Source organism: Anomalospiza imberbis, chromosome 3, assembly GCF_031753505.1.
Source record: "Anomalospiza imberbis isolate Cuckoo-Finch-1a 21T00152 chromosome 3, ASM3175350v1, whole genome shotgun sequence".
Lineage (NCBI taxonomy): Eukaryota > Metazoa > Chordata > Aves > Passeriformes > Viduidae > Anomalospiza > Anomalospiza imberbis.
Window position 1 is genome coordinate 93,152,039 of NC_089683.1, and position 17,633 is coordinate 93,169,671.

General features: G+C 39.3%; 1 protein-coding gene across 4 annotated transcripts in view; it reads right to left on the bottom strand.

The window, feature by feature from the left end:
* The window catches only part of SYT14 (synaptotagmin 14), an 88,205-nt gene extending 71,615 nt beyond the window's left edge, over positions 1-16,590 (bottom strand). For 3 of the 4 annotated variants that reach the window (XM_068185796.1, XM_068185794.1, XM_068185792.1), the window contains exons 1-2: positions 16,479-16,590; positions 4,585-4,632 (exon numbers count right to left, since the gene is read on the bottom strand). In XM_068185796.1, the coding sequence (XP_068041897.1) occupies positions 4,585-4,632; positions 16,479-16,491 (61 nt within the window). In that variant the 5' untranslated portion in view covers positions 16,492-16,590. Of the gene's footprint in view, positions 1-4,584; positions 4,633-16,209; positions 16,297-16,478 lie in introns of those variants that run through there. The other variant, XM_068185795.1, reaches the window with a different exon arrangement.
* Positions 16,591-17,633: the final 1,043 nt, after the last annotated feature.

The window sequence follows — 17,633 nt, forward strand, 5'->3', positions numbered from 1 at the left end:
TTTTTAAACTTCTGTGCAACTCAGCCCTTACTTGGACACTCAATCTACATTTCCATGAATTAAATACAAAACACATAGCTGAGTTAGAAGTTATCACTTTCAACTACTTCAAAAATAAACAAGTGAAATATGTTGGGTGAAAGAAACCTAAAAATATGGCCATATATTTTCTCCTCTAATGTCATTTCCATGTCACACAGTGAACACATAGCAGAATATATTAAAGGGGAGTTTCTTCAGTTATAGCTCAATATCATAAACACACATCAGAAATCTGTCTTGTTTGTACAAAGAGAACCTGAAACAGACTTAATTAAAATATTACTAAATATAACAACAGCTGATTCCAAGTTAGACTTGCAGTTGCACTATACAGCTAAAAAAGATCTATTGTTCTCAAGCCTAATCTCAAGTTCCCTGAATTCTTTTATGTCCACAGCAAATAACCAAAGGAACAACTTACACAAATATCCTCTCTCAAAAACAGCTGGATACTAGGAAGATATCCAGCAAAACCACAAACCGTTAACTGAGTAGTTTCAGAGAAACTCTGTCACCTTCTGATGTCAAAAACTAAGCAGGACTCTTCTTTCCACAGCCAAGTCTTCAATTTGTATTGTCAGACACTAAAACATGTGAACACAAACTTGCATTAAATAATAGAAGTAAACAAGATGTTAATTTATAATAAAAGCAAGAATGTACTTTTCCATTTTTCTAATTTCCAGATTTCAATAATGTGTAAATATAAAACCATACAAACACTTCAACTACTTAACTATGTTAAACATAGAAGACACATATTTCAGTGATTCCCTAATAGCTGATCATACATCTTTAAAGTTCTTTTTACAAGCTGGGAAGCAACTTGTTCAGTATTTTGTAGCTATTAGATGTTACATAACAGCCACAAAATACTCCCATTTTCAGGAGACTAACTCCCTATATTTGTGCATTCAGAGGAAGCCTCTTTAAAAATACATAAGAATTAGTTTTTAAGGCTTTCCAGAAAAGCCTATTCGTCTCCTTACTCCTGATCAGCTCTTTGCAGATTCTTCTCAAAAATGTATGAATCTGCTAAAAGGAAACCAAGTAAAAAAACCTATAAAAGTACTGCAATCCTTCTTGTGCAGCCTACAGGGGGACCCACCACAGTCTCTCTTGGGCAACTGCAAAACTATAATAACCTTAATGTGACACAGGAGGAGGCCTGTGCCAGACAATTGCTACATCTTTGGGTAACAAAGCTGAGTCCTGTATCAATACCATACTGGGATCATATTTACACTAGAACTGACATAATCTCAGATATTCAATGAACATTATAACTGGTACTTGCAAACCTCTGAGTCTATCATTTAAACTGATTTAATCTGAGAAATGCAAAACCTAAAAAACAGGAAAATTGAGGTTTCAAGTTATTTTCATTTTTACAGCTGAAAAACCTTAGAGCAGACATTTCCTTTTTAAGGTTTAGGTTTTGCTTTTGCAGCTATGCCTTCAACTACAGCTAAGAAGTTTTCATTATTTTATTTGAGATAAATGGTCTAGCCACAGCTTTGAAGACCCTTCTGGTCCCTGTCCACATTTCATCATCTGATATTCCAAGGTTCCTATTTTCCAAACAAAAAATAAAAGGGCAGGCAAGAAAAATACAATTTAGGAATGTGTTACTTTGCTGAATGGAAAGAAAAATTAACCACCAGCAACAGGTGTTCTTCAAGTCACATAATCCCCATATAAATTGTAATTACATTCCATCACTTGAAACCGGAAAGTTTTCCCATGTATTATTCATAGAAGACACATGCTTGCTTGCATGCTTACTTTTCCCTTTTCCTATTCAGTGCAGGAAAAAAAGATGGAAGATCACTATTTATCCTATTAGCTTCTTCTCAACTGCCATGTACTTGGAAGCACTGTAAGAAAGAGGGACAGACAAGCAAAGCACAAGTGTACACTGGAAGAACTCCAGTTATTCATTGCAGGCTATTTACTACCAAGGTTTCTTTCAGAGGTTCCACACAGGCATTCCAACTCCAGTCACAGAGCAGTCACAGTTACCCACTCCCCTGGCAGAAAGCACAAGAGGCTTTCAGGCAAATAGCAAATGGAGAACCATTTTGTCAAACACCACCAGCTCTCAAAGCCTCACAGACAGTAGTCGATGAAAATGAGGGAGTGGATGAATGCCAGGAGTGCTGGAATGTACTCTCCGGTGCCACAGTCACACAGACACCAGAGAAAAAGGAGAAGGGCACACTGCAACCTTACCAGCAGCAGACAAGACTGCAGGGAATTACCCATGTGTCAATGTGAACACTTAATCTCTCCATTCAACTTCTACTATGAGCTCACAGACCAAAAAATGGCTAAGCTTTCAGGGCACAGCCAAGAGGTGGGAAACTCCATCCTGTATAAGCTTGACATGAGCACTCAGGGACACTAAGGACAAAGCTGGAAGGTCTGATTTGACCAGCTCGAGACTGCTGGCAGCCAGGAACTCTCAGCTTGGAAATGCCTTCCTATTCTGAGGATGTCAGTAGAGATCTTGAGTCTGCAATCTCATCCTGGCAAGCAAGCAGAGCTGGACAACCGGCAAATAAAGTAATCCTTAGGAGCCTGGGCTTGGTCAGACAATAAAAGCATCTTGAATGTGCATCAGAAGTTGTAAAGTCTTAGACAAAGTAACCAAAACTCCACATGAGTAGAAGATTTGCCGTACAATGGCAAGCACCTTCTGCTTTAAAGGTACATGTCGAGTAGGGAGTGAAGACAGACAAGAATGCACCAAATCCATGCACCACAAGGAGAAATTTGTCAGTAACATAGGGACACACAAGGTTAGAATATACATGGAGACTCATATGAACAAAAAAGGAACCCAACATAAAGCAAGTATAAATGGCACTAAGAGGATATTTCTCTTTTAATCACACTTACCCCTCGGCTAATTTATAACCACCAATGGTAAAACACAAGTTCCATGCTATTTTTATTTAATTTTTATCAATGGCTAACAGAGCTTAGAATTCAATGCCCAAATATAACACAGAATCTTAAAAAAACAAACACATCTTTTCAATTTAACTTCCCAGCAATTAACATTAAAACCATACAGCACTGTCTCCAAGAACACAGAAAATTTGTTTTTCTTAAAATCAGTACAGCATCTTAAAATAAATAAGGATTAGCAAGATTAACAGATCTTGAAAGTTTATCAGAAGGCTTTCTGAAATTCCAATGAGTTTCCTAATTCAGAAATATAAACAGGAGCTATTATAGAAGGAATACAGAGCACTGTGTGTACCACCTTATCTGTCAATGGAAAAAGAGAGACAGCAATAAAAAGAAAAATTCACCTCCCCTCCAAAATGAGAAAGAACTTTATAAAAGCAAGATCTAAATTATTCACAGTTTAGAGAAGCAGAGAAATGTTCTTAATCACAGTACTGTAACACATACACACTCAAAAATTCTTTCAACAGAGATTTGGAAAAGATTACTTGTGACCATAAAGTTATTTTGACCTTAACTGGTAGACTTAATTCTGAGGTTAGACATTGTTAAATAAATGTTTCGATAAACTCAAACAATTTTACCAAAATGTCTCAGTGAATGCAATGGAAATAGAGAGGACAAACAAAATTTCTTCCCAGAGAGTATGATGTGGTTTGACAATACTATAGAGGCAGTCTAACACTATGTTGTTGTCAAAAGAGTCTTGCAGCCTTACTCCTCTCCCACCATGTTTTCTTACTCCTTCGTTTTGAAAATAGTGAGACTCTTCTGACCTGAGACTCAATTCAAGGATCTAATCCTTGAAGAAACCTTTTTTTTTGTTTTGTTTTGGGTTAGCCTTCAGATGAGAAGACAGAAATTCAACAGCAATGCTGCAGGAAGGAGCATAGGGCTCCCAAAAGGGACAGAAAACAGAGCTGTATCTAGCCTTTACATCAGCTGAGCTGTTCTCTTGAGCTCCAACTTCAGACACTGTAGCTCAGCTTTAAGCTGTAACAGCCCTCCCTGGAGCACAGCTCTGCTCTGTGCTCTGTCAGTTGCTGGTCTCACTATTGCTGCAGCAGTTTGCAAAGAAGTTTGAGTCATTAGGATCTCACCTGAAATCAGAGGCAGAGATTGCCAGTTCATTACATCAGTTTTTCAAAATATCCTCACAACTTTCTATTACTTAAAATCATATAATCGTACAAATTATATAATCATATAATCCTACAAATAAAAATCATATAATCCTGCAAATCATATAATCCTACAAATATCTGGATAAAGCAAAGATCAAAATTTTCATAGTTACCTATCACAGCTAGACAACATTAACAAATTCCATGCAACTCAGTGAATTTTGGAAGAGCACATTTTTCCCTCTTGTGAAAAATCAAATTTTATTTTATAATTCCACTATTTTTTTCGATTGACACTGTTAGCATCAAAAGATTCTGCAACACAAAGATGCACTAAGATACACTAAGATTTGCAAAATGTCAGACCATAACACTGGGCAGCAGATTTCTCACCAGGAATATTCACAAGCTAAGGAGCTCACTTTCACAAATCATTGCTTACCTTTTCTGATGCAGATCAGTTCATGTACACCACAAGTTCGTTCTCCACCTGTGTAGAAATACACCATTAGAAAACATAACAAATAAAATGTATTTCATTTCTTAATAAGGCTTATAAACAGTGAAAAAGAAAGTTCCAAAAGTCTGTCAATTAATAAAAATGCAGAAGATTAACTTAACAGATTTTTCAAATTATACATTAAATCATTTGAAAAAAACAATAAATATACCTTTGGCTTAATATTGCTAAAGGTGGAACAGTTTGAAAAGCTTTACACTGAATTTATACAGATAAAATTACAAAAGCAAGCACCTTAACTGAAGCCACACTAATGTTTCCCAAGTATAAACAAAATTTCCTGTTTAGTGAGAACTACTCTACAGAAGAATTGTGAAAATATCAAAAAAATTCCCAATATAATAGAATGCCAAAATAACATTATGATTACCTTCCACAGTAAAAACAAACAAACAAACAAAAAACCAAAAAAACAACCCTATTAACAAATACTTGATTTGTCCAGAATTTCTCCTTTAGATATGTTTTAAATTAAAAAAACAGCTGCATAGACCTTGAGATATTTATTTGAGAATAATAAAATCATTGTTAGAAATACTATGTTTTTACCTTTTAATAAAGACCATTTTAATTGGAATTACAACTCGTAAACAAAACACCAACACATAATATCTAAACTAAAAATATTTTGGAGAGATATGCCCCACGATCAAACCTTAAAATTCCAAACTACATGAAGCTATGGCTTCTCTTAAGTACAAACTAACCCACTCAGCGTTTTTCCACTGACAACAAAAGAGTGCATGGACACGAATACAGAACTGAGGGGAACTGCCTGGGTTTTCACACCCACTTCTCTGCAATCTCATGAAAATACAAAACCTCACAAAACATCTATTTCATATCCATTAATCACTCCATGGCTTCAGACACTTCAAAACACACTAAAACAAGCTCTAGGTAACAAAATTCTTTCCATCTCAGAAATATAGAAATACATTATAAAGCACTTATTACTCTCCTCCATTCCATAATAAATTAATTATGACATACAATACAGCATGTAATGATATCAATCAATACTTCAAACTCTTAATTGGTAACACTAGCAGATGGTATTGTAAAGTTTTAAGAAAATACCCGTATTTCCACTTAAATTTACACTTTAAAGAAATAACTGTAGGAAATCCATATATTGGGGTGAGAAAGGATAAAAGGGATCAAATAAATGGAATTAAATTTAACTCTTCTAAAATAAAACTAATGTCTGTGAAAGTAAAAAGAATGCTCACTTTATGTCAACATACTCAGAAATATGAAATACAAGCTTCAAATACACTCTTGAATGGGAAATTAAGTATCAGTGAGTCTGAGGATCCCAGGAGTTTTGTAGAGTCATCACCCTTAAAAAATCCAGTTGTGATAGCAATATAATTCCCTCTTTTCAGTGCATCCTAGAAGCTAGGCAACATCATTTTCATTCAGAAAGGATTTTGAAAGAAAAACATAAGAAAAAATAAATTAAAAATATAATCTGCTTTTATAATAACAAGGCATTAAAGAATAAACAAACAAGACCCAAAACCAGACAGAGGGAGGAGATTATAGTCTTCTTTAAAGTCATTGCAATCATCAAACCAGAAGAGTGACTGAAAGTCTTCTCCCCAGAATTTTTCCCCTGTTAGTTTTAAATTCAGCAGTGAAGAAAAAATAAAAATTACGGCAAAAAATAAAAGGATTTTTCATTACACACATGCCAGACAGTTAAAAATAAGGATTCACCTAAAACTCACTGAGGGAAGAGAGCAGCAGGAGATTTTAATTATATTCACTGCTCTCAGTGAAATCAACCAGTCTGAAATTGTATCACAAAATACTAGTTCTAGATTCAGATTCTGCATTGCTACCTATTGTTTTATAAAGCAAGAGATCTTTACTGAAACATTCAACTTCTAATATAAAATGGTGTTCCACCAAATAAAGCCTTTACATTAATCAACATGTTGCTTTTTATTGACCACAAGGTTACAAAATAAATTTATATCATTTAACAGTCATACAGTCAGGATTTTATTCCTTTTCATTTTCCTAGAAAATGCTAGAATGTTATTTCTTTTTTTAATAGGTGATGCATTTATTACTTTTTTTTCAAACTGCTTTTGGATGGAAACCAACTGTTAAATAAAAATACATCAAATGATATAAAAGTTAAAGGAATTATCTTTTATATTTTAAATTAATATATTAAGGACGTGAAATATTATCATCAATTGTTCTTTTCCCCTGTGGTCCTCAAAACTATGGAACTAATACATAATTCACACCTTGCTTTTATTCATGGATTCACAAATAAACCCAAGTATTTCCATCTTTACAACTTCCAAGAACTCTCTCAGCTCTTAATAAACTAGTTACTGAAAGAAACCAAACTGAAAATATGGAAACTTTTTGCATGACAGCAAGATGCTAACCATTAATTTAGCATTTCAGTCTGAAAATAGTGGGTTTGTGTTGGTTAGCCCACAAATCCCAAAGGTTCAGTGGCATGACACACTTAAATTTTATTCTTTAAATATTATTTTTAGGTAATTTATCATAGTATAGTGTTAGTTCACCATAATGTTATGGTTAATTAAAATTTACACTTGATTTAGACACAAATTATTATTAGTTCAATTCCATCTTGACTAGGAACATAATCTCCTATTTAAGATTTTAAGGTTTTGAGTGAGTTTGCATATAAAACTACATAATACTCTGTCCAAAATGTAATCTGAGAAGAGAAGTAAACCCACTTGGGTACATAGAGCTTTTCATAATGTCAGATGATGGAAATAAAATGAAAAATAATGAAAGATCAAATAATTTTAGAACTGCACATTCAACAAAATATTTGCATTTTCTCAAGCAAGAAGAATCACCTAGTGGTCCTAAAAAAATAAATCATTCAAACATTTAACACAAACAGAACAGCCAGATGTTTTCCAGAGGCAGCTGAAACACCTAATGAAGTTTAATTTTCTCAATTAAAGACAAAGGTTTTGTAAACCAAGTCTCTATTTGCTAAGATGATTATGGCAGCAATAAGATGAAAATATGTAGATAAAAGACACTGAATTTTGTATTAACTGAAAATTCTTTGTCTTTCTAAACTAGCACAATTCAAAATTCAAAGTTCTACCATGCTCAGAGTTTAGCTGGAACTTCACCACTAAATGCTGATAATAATTGTCAAGAAAATTTAGGACAGGCATTACCATAGAGTGATGTAGGTTGGGAATGAATGACATCTGGTGTTCTCAAAGACTTCAGACCAGGACCAGTGTTAGAGAAAGTTCCTCTGAGCCACAACCAGCCACGTTCTGCAATGACCACAGTACCAAGACCTCTGGGGTACCAGTGGTTCTCAGGGGGAAGGTGTCACCCCTGTCACTGCGAGCACTTCTCTCTTACAGCCAGCCAGGACTCCCCTTGACGTAGCTCACACCCACTGCCCACATGCTTTCACTGGGCAGTTTAAGAACCCACGTCTGTATCTCAGACCCCCTTGCACAATGGAAGGCTGCAAGAGTGCCTGTCACATTTCCCCAGACTACACAAATGTATTTCTTAAGTTTCTCCTCATATGCCAGGTACTCTAAGTTCTCTCCCAGCTTAGTGGCACTCTGCTGAGGCCTCTCCAGTTTGTCAGCCTCTCATGCTGGATGAACACAGCTGGATAGAGGCCACAGACACATGGCTGGTCCATGCTCAGCTTGCTCACCGGGATGCTCAGGGTCTTTTGTTCAGAGGTGCTCCCAGCCAGCCTGCCTGCAGCTGGTAGTGCAGGGCTTGGACTTCACCTGTCCTTGTGGAAGCTTCTGAGGACCCTTTGGCCCACTCGGAGCTTGCTGAGTGCTTGCCAGCCCTGCCCTCCAGCTTATTAACTACTCCTTCCCTAGCATCATCCATAAACTCAGCCAGGGTACATTCCATCCCACCAACAAACAAGGTACACAGTCCCAGTTCCAGCACCAAAACTGTGATGCAACTTAGGCTGCTGCATATAAAATTCATTATTCTTCAGAAAAAATCCATGTTGGTAGCTGCAGCAGAACATTACACTGTATCACAAAAGCCTTTTGTCAGCAGGTGTAATTTTTCGGATGCACTTTTTACATGATAAATTACTTTCCTGCTGAGAATTGTTTTTTAATTAGCATTTTCATAAGTTTGGATCACATTCAACAAATGTTTACTTAACATTTTATTCAACAATAGACAACTATTCTTTCCCTTGGCAAACCCACGACATTCTAGCGCAGAACAACAACACTGAGCAGGTTGAGTAGCAGGAACAGGGTGCTACAGTGTAGAAACATAAAACAGGATACAAGTGAAAAGCCCAACACAACGTTAATATTACCATGTCTAAGCATGTGGAAACGCCAATGCTTCTGCTAGGAATGCAAGGGACCCAGGAAAACCATTCTTATGTTAAGAGTTTCATACAACATGCTACAAATTTATTAAAAAAGACAACTATAATGAAAGACTTCTGAGTTCCACATACCAACAAATCTACCACATGCCATGATCTGAAAAACTACCTCATGCTGGGCTGAAAAACTGAATGCTGGGCTTGGATGGACAGACAGCCAACTGCAATGGAAAATAAACAAAGCTGAAGACTTTTGCACAAGAGCAGCCCTACAGCTGCCATCAGTGTTTTTCCTGAAAAGGTTACATACAATCATTAGCCTATCCTCACTCATGATGTAAAATCACCTCTGCATTCCTTTAGCATCCTTTTTCACAAGTTTAGTCTACAAATAATACTGCATACATAAAAATATAAATGTTTAAAGTTGAATGCTAAGACCTAGTCAAAAAGCAAACTAAAAAGCAAACCACATCTGAATTTATAAGGAGAGAGACAGCAAAGTAAAAAAAAAATCCTATTATATATACTTATTTATATGTTTACATCTTTCACATTTTGTGCAGTGTTGGTCTCCTCTTGGTCCCACAACCTCAAAGAATAAAATAGAACCACAGTAGACACAAAGACCAAAAAAAAGTCAATAAAAATAGTTAAAAAATAAATGCTTTCCATATGAAAAGCAACTTAATAGACTAAGACTCTTGGACCTGAAAAAAACCCACAACAGATGGTGGACATAGACAGGTGAATATAGAACAATTATTCACTGTCTAACCCACTAATAAGAGAAAGAACTATCAGACTATATTAGCAGCATACATGTTCAATATCAGAAGAGTAAAACTCAGAAATCTATGTTCTGATTTTATGATACAAATTCCTGCTGTAAAGACTATCTTCTTTGCTGGCACCATTTAAAAAGATCCCTATCTAGTAATTCCTTAGCCTAAGGATAGGTTATCTACCTGCCCTAAGAATATTTTGGGCTTTGTTATCCAACTATAAAAGTAATGGCAAACATCAAAACATTTTTTTTCATGGGAAATACTTTCTTTTTAAATTATATTTGTAACCAACAGAACCAATGACACTGACCAATGAATTAGCAATCAGTGACAATTGATCAAGAACAGCATAGCCATTTCTGTTTCTCAAAACCAAATTTTGCATCCAATCCTACCCACACTGAAATAAATGGAAGCATCTATATGGACTGAAAGCAGCTAAAAAGAGATGGACTTTCCTAAGCTAAGTCATAAAGTAGAGAGGTTATTTGGGACAGTCTCCTCTCATAATGAAAACAGTATTATCTCTGCTTCCTTTCTATCAAAATGACCACAAACTTCTCTTTCCCTACTCTTCTGACAACTGAAATATAATTAGCACTAGAAAAATATTAGTAAGTTCTTTTTTCTCTTTGTTCTCAGTCAAGTATTTCTTCAGCTAAGTCTTACTGGTGGAAATGAAGAAATACAGTAAATAAAACTAGCAATAGAAACATCCAGTATAAATTGTTCAAATCTGACCTAAAACCTATTTTTTTCACTAAAAATAGAAAGAAAACCAGAAAACAACTTCACTGAAAATGAAAAGATTAAACATACATTGACAAGCAATGTACAATACTATCAAATGCTCAGGAAATAAAAAAGATGTCAGCAACAAAAAAAAAAATTAGTATGACTTTTAGCAAATTCCTACCATTTTTAATTAACACCACTAACCACTACTCTAGAGCAAAGTTTCACAGGAGAAAGTAAACTGAGAAACATTTCTTCTTTTAGAATGACTCCATGATCTATGGAGAAAAATGTACTCATAGAAATAGTTTCAAATATTTCAGATAATGCATTAAGTTTGTGATACAAAAGGAAATTACTAAGAAGAGTTTGTATTACAAAAGATTCCACTTGGTAGGAAAACTGCTTATTTTAGCCTACAGAACAAAAGTACCCATAAGATGTGTCAGTCATACTGCATTTACCCCTTTTCACATCAAAGATTATTCTCCTCTGCAGAATGGGACCTATTAGTTCACAAACTCAACACTTACTTGCTGTCTAAGAATTAAGTTTCAAAATCCTCCCAAAATTTCCCCGTCTTATTCTACAAGTAGATTTACACAGAAATCAGGAAACATCTCCCATCTCTAAGAGTGAAATGCATAAAACTTAAGAGGTTCAGTGATTAATTGCTGATTTGAAATCTACTCCAACCTTTACATGCAACATGGACCCTTGGCCTTATGCAGTTCAAAACCTGACAATATGCAGGAAAAAGTTTGAGAGTATCAGCTGTGAATCCCTTCCATCAGTCACTACAAAAGCTGAAAGAGGTATAACTGAATTAGGCTGAAGAGAAAATAAGACCTAGTGGTTAAAACAGTTGAAAGTTCTCTGGAAGACAGCAAAACTCTTTCCTTTCTAAGAGGTTCCCTGTATTTGGATGGCAACATAGGCAAACATTTTTAATCAGCTAGTGACTCCCTGTTTACATTCCCGCATGCCCATCTTGAAAGCCAAGAATTCCAATTTGCAGAAGTGCTAGGCATTAAAAATTAAGATAATTCCAGAAAAAAATCATTCTGAACACATCAACTGTTCTTATATTAAGTATGATAGCTTCATCTCAGCCCACGAGGAACTTGTCAAAAAGAAGTCTGTAAAACATTAGTGATTAGGTGGGGTTTTTTAAAAACAGCTGCCCCCTTTGTTATCTAAAAGATAAGAGACCTGACAGCTTTCTTTATTTCAATAGATTCAATATACAGATATGATGGTATAAGACAATCCAACCAGGAAACTGGTGATTTTGCCTGTGGCACAAGGTTTCACTGTCATCAGCAAATAATGCAGGCAGTCATCCTTACAATGACAATACCAGGCAACACTCACTACATAATTTCCACCACAGTCACTGGATAAGCATAAGGCAGCATTAAACCAATTCTGTGTGGCTGATCCAATATGATAGCTTGACATGTGATCCACCACACAGTTGACAAAAAGTGGGCCCAAGTATAAAATATGTATTCTTATATTTAGGCTTCATTAGATACTGATGATGCTGCTCAACCCCTGGCCTGGCCACACCAACTTGGATTCAGAAGCACTACTGTCATTTCAGGTCAGCACTAACTTGAGGATCTCCATGTCACCTTACACCCTTCTAATGCACCCTACAGTGACACCTGCACAGCCCAGGTAACCGGGAAGTCAAGATAAAATCTTGCCTGGCTCCCCAGGCCAGATTCAACCTACAAGCTACACATGATACTCCTACTTAAGCTCTGTAAGCAGCTCATTGCTCTGTTGTTTCCTTTTCTAGATTCTGGAAATTTGCAACTAGGCATAGTTTTCATGTGACCTATATGAAGCAGTGTTCTAAATACTCTCTTTTTGTATTCATAAACAAAAAGTAGGTTCATTCCATAATTTGTTTCCCAAGGAAATGAGGGTTATATAATTAAACAGTTCACTTCCTGCCTCATCCTTGTAATTGTTTACAAATTCTCTGGCTAATTTAAGACAAAATAGTCAGAAACTTTTAAGAATCTAATGTAATGTTTCATAAAAATCAGCAGTCAAATACGACACAAACACAAGCCCCATGGAACACAAGGACAGCCCACCAGCTATTAAACCCCTACACAGCACAAACAGGTGCAGCTGCTTGCTCCAAACCAAGCAGCTGGAGGGTGAGGGAAAAAGAAGGAGATAATCTTCTCAGAAACCTCAGAGAGACCAGGACACTGCACAGACAGGAACAAAATTATCAAAAAGGTACATACTTGGTAAAGACCTTGACCTCTACATCAGGAAGGAGAATTGTTAAACTGATAGGAGCACAGAGGGAAAATAGGGGAAGCCATGTTCATTAGTCTCATTACTCTATCAGTAATTTACTAGATAACACCAACACCAATTGTAATTCTTTCTCCTCTACTATAGTCCTTTTATCTGTACAGCTCATTATTGTCTTTAATGCTACTTCTCATTTGTTAGCACTAAAATCCTCACAATGGAAACCATATGATATAGTTTAAAATCAAAAAGATTTAGCTCAGTCTGAGAAGATTCATCTACAGATGTTTTCCCCTCCTTGAGAAACAAACTTATATAGCCTATGCTAGATTACAGCATGTTCAAGTGCAGCCCAAAAATCTGGTAAAAGTAGATTCATGAGGATATACAAGACACACAATTCTGCCTTAGGTTATAAAACATTCCACCTGTGACCTCTAACAGTTCTTTGCCTCCCCCACTCCATGCAATGCAATGTGGTTTCCATTGCTGGTTCCACACCTAGACCTCAATTCAACAGACTTCTCTTAAGGCAGGCACCAAAGCTTTGCTATTGCTCAAAAGAGGACAGGCAGCATAGAACAACCAAGTTAATGCTGCCATGAGGAACATTACCACAGTGGTGCTGAAGGATTTTCAGAAGTCACTCCTCAACTTTCTTCCCCACTCCAAGCAAACTGCCACAAGACCCCAGGCTTGGGCAGCAGTAGATGGGAGGATTTTAATCTCAGACTGCCCACCAGTCTGGTTTTACTACTGCTTTCAGTTTGGCCTTACTCTCTACCATATTTAACAGCTCACCTTTCTGATACTCTTCATCTTAATCCTGCCCTATGAAAAAGTGGAAATATTAAGCAATAAATAACCCTGCATCATAAAACAGAGCTTCTAGTAAATACTAATTGTGTTTTGGGGGATAACTATACAGACAATAAGAACTGCAAATACAATTCTTTAAACACATTTGAGCCAGAATTTTCCAATAGAATTGTTGTCTGTTGTTTCCTCACAAACCTGAGATTGCCTAACCTGTGCAAACCCTAACTGGATGTCTTAATAAAGATATACAAATGGAACATGTTTTAACATGACATGAAGTTTCTAAAGAAAAAGATGTAACAGCTCCTGCAATCACTAGATTAGGGCTTAGAACTTAGTCACATGAAGAATACTTGTGTTTTAAAAGTCTGTCAGTGGGCACAATAAACCACTGCCATTGACCAAAAGGGTCCCTGGCCATGGCACCCTGGTTCTCTCTAACACTTCATACAAAATGCCTCACTTTTAAGAAAACTCTGGGGTTTAGTGTTAGAACCACTGGAAGCTGGTATGCTGAAAAAGTGACACTGGAAATCAAAGCAAAAAGCAGCTAACAAATTCTATATTAATTTGAGTTCTTTTAATTTTGTGCACTCTTCATATCTATGTCCTGCTTTGATGGAGTTTTGAACTATTTTATATTTATCCTTCAAAGAGAAGTTTTCAGTCTTGCTTTTATTCTTTGCCTCTACCAAAAACAATGAAATAAATTAAATCTGGCCAAATGCAAGTCCTTAAAACTGAGGAAAGTATTTTCTCTGTTTACTTAAATACATTTACAAATTTACTTTGACACAAGGCAAATTATGTATTTTGACAGTTTAGACTAGAAATCCCATGGTTTAATGCTGCCTTCAAGAGCTAATATTCAACCCAAACTCATATTTTTAAACTGCTGGCCAGAACACAGTACTGCTAAAAATTACAGTCAAGGTAAGGTACTGTTGCACTACAGGAGGGAGAGACCATGAAGGTAAGGAATAAAAACTGTAACACCTACCAACAACCCTACAGCAATCAGCCAGTCAGCTGAAAACAAAGAGGAGGAGGCATGCCTGCTACAGGCTACAGCAGAAAAATACATTGTATGTGCTGTCTTCAGAAAGAGTCCTAAATCAAAACCAAGCAGACCACTTTCATGACTGGAATGCTTTTTAATCCCACCTCACATTTAAATGTAAACTATGCACCCAATTTTCTCAAGAGCTTAAGTCCCTTTTTGGATATTTCAAATAAGCATCTACAGGACAGTTGAGCTATTTCTCAAGTCTGGCCATAATAAGAAGTGTTGCATTCTTTTCAAAGGCTAGATTGCTTTATTCATCCATGGCTATTTGCTTTAACTTTAAAGAAATAATACCCTAAATCCTCTGAAAATATTACACATGAATTTCACATATTGTGAATATTTTCAGATCTAACAGATCCTCACAGATTTCTGGGGTAATACTGCCTAAAATGAAAACAGAGACAGATTTTAAAGGATAATTTTTTTTTTTTTTTGAGCTCAAGTTATGTAAAACATCCAGACCCAGCAGAATTTTTTTGCTGTCTTCTTGATAATATTAAGAGGACTTTTCAGCAGAAAAGAACCCAGCCAACACAAAGCTGGCCAGCTCAGACTCCTGGTGTGCACAGCTTCCAAGACAGGGTGAACACGCAGCTTTGCTTGATCAGTGCAACTTCTCCTTATAGAGGCCTGAATCCAGGGAAACTGACAGCAGAGAAGCATCCCACATGCGAAACAAACCAGAACAGTTTGTTTCCCCCACATACCCACTGTTTTCCTAAATCCTTTAAGCTACAACAACAGATGCTTTCAGAAAGAAACACCTCGGCCGAGGAAGCTGTATACTTTAGGTCCTTGTCTGGCTAGAAATAAAGTTCTGTTTGGGTTTTTTGGGTTTTTTTTTAAAGATTTTTAACGAGGTGTAAAATTACTCTCAGAGTCGAGAGCAGAGGTTTCACAGCAATGCTCAGAAGCCCTCCCTTTGAAGATGAGCATTTCCAAACAAACCCAACAAGTGTCTAGTACATCTCGCTCCTTTCTTGTTGTTTCTAAGTGAGGACTAGAAAGATCTGCGGACAGCAGCTCCTGTGCAGCCTGTTAGCGCCCAGCAGCCGGCAGAGAGCAGGGAGCATGCCTCTCAAGGGGACTCAGTTTTCAGAGACTCCGGGGCCAGGAGAGCGACAACGAGTTTTAGAGCAGTTGGCAAAGTCCCTGCAGGGAGGGTGGACAGGGCTGCGCACCTCCGGCTCCGACCTTCCCGGCTCGGGTGCGGGGGCGCGGGCAGTCCGGGACCCGGCGGCGGGCAGGGGCGGCAGAGCCCGGCCCGGGGGGCTGCGCCGCCCGCCCCCGCCTCCGCCTCCCCGCCGGAGCAAGGACGGCACGCAGGGATGGATGGCTCCGTCCTCCTCGGGTCCCCTCCGCGACGCCCACGGGCGCACGCCCGGCATCCCCAGGGCAGGCGGAGGAGGAGGAGAAGGGAGGATGCCGGCCAGGGATTTATTTACCCCGCCCGGCTCCTGGGCACGGAGACGGGAGGAGGCTACCACACTCACCTCTCCCCCATCATCAAAGAGCCCTTGACCCGTAGCCCCCGCAGCCGGGCCGAGGGGGACGGGGAGCAGAGTAGGCGGCCCCCCGCCACCCTCCTCGGCTGGGGTCCCGCTCGGCTTCGGTGCGCCCCCACCTCCCGCCGCGGTGGGAGCCCTCCCTCCCCCCGGAGCCGCCCCTCTCCCCGTGCCCGGGGGAGGAGAGGGAGAGGAGGGGGCTGGGGGAGGGGAGCGGTTCGGGGCGAGAGAGAGGAGCCCGTTATTGGCCTACTTACCATCAATCGCCATGATCCCCGGCGGGGTGGGCCGTACCAAGCGGAGGGAGCGCACGCAGGAGAGGCGCTGCCGGGCGCCGCGGCTGCCAGGCGGGAGCGGCGGGAGGGGAGGGGCGGGGCGGAGGTGGGCGGGGCGGGGCCGGGGCGCGTCACTCCCCCCGCCGCCGCCCGGCCCCGCCCAGCCCCGCCCGCCGCCGGCAGCCCGCAGCCCCTCACGGCCCCTCACGGCCCCCGGGGCAAAGGCGGCCCGCCAAGGGAAGCTCCGCCGCTGTCCACGGTGCTGTTCCCGGGGTTTCCTTCCCAAAGCGAGGAGCTGAAATGAAACCCAAAGCTCTGAGGGCGCTGAGTGTCAGCAAAGCGGCGCTTCACGCTTCTGCTTCACAGAATCACAGAATACCCTGGGTTCGAAGCGACCTAAAAGGGTCATCGAGTCCAAGTCCTGGCTCCGCACAAGACACACCAAGAGTCACACCACGTGCCTGAGAGCATTGTCCAAAAGCTTTCTGAGTTCTGCCAGGCTTGATGCTGTGACCACTGACATGGGGAACCTGAGCCAGTGTCCAACCATCCTCTGGGTGAAGAGCCTTGTCCTAAACCTCCCCTGACACAGCTCCAGGCCATTCCTTCTCGTCCTGTCACTGGGCACCACAGAGCAGAGATCAGTGCCTGCCCCTCCTCTTCCCCCCACAAGGAAGTTGTAACTGCAATGAGATCTCCCCTCAGTCTCCTCCAGGCTGAACAAGCCAGGTGACCTCAGCCACTTCTAACTCACAGTTTATGATAAAACCAGCTGGGTTCATTACATTAACTAATCACATCCATAACTGCACAAAACTGCTTGTGGCAGCTCTAGTACTGCCTCTATACATCGTCTTTTCCAGGATTCTTTCCCCTTTCTTTTAAAATACCATGATGAAACTGTCTTTTGGAGGTAAATTTATTCCACTCTCATAAGAACACACCTAGAATACCACATCCAGCTCTGGGGCCACCAACATAAGAAGGCTCTGGACCTGTTGGAGCAGGTCAAGAGGTGTTGGAGCCTCTGTTGCTACTCCTTCCTCTGTCCCGCCTGCCACAGGTTCTTCCTCTCCCTTCCATGCCCTTTCCTCACCTCTCTTGTACCAGCCTCTCTTTCCCCGGAGTTCTGCAGTT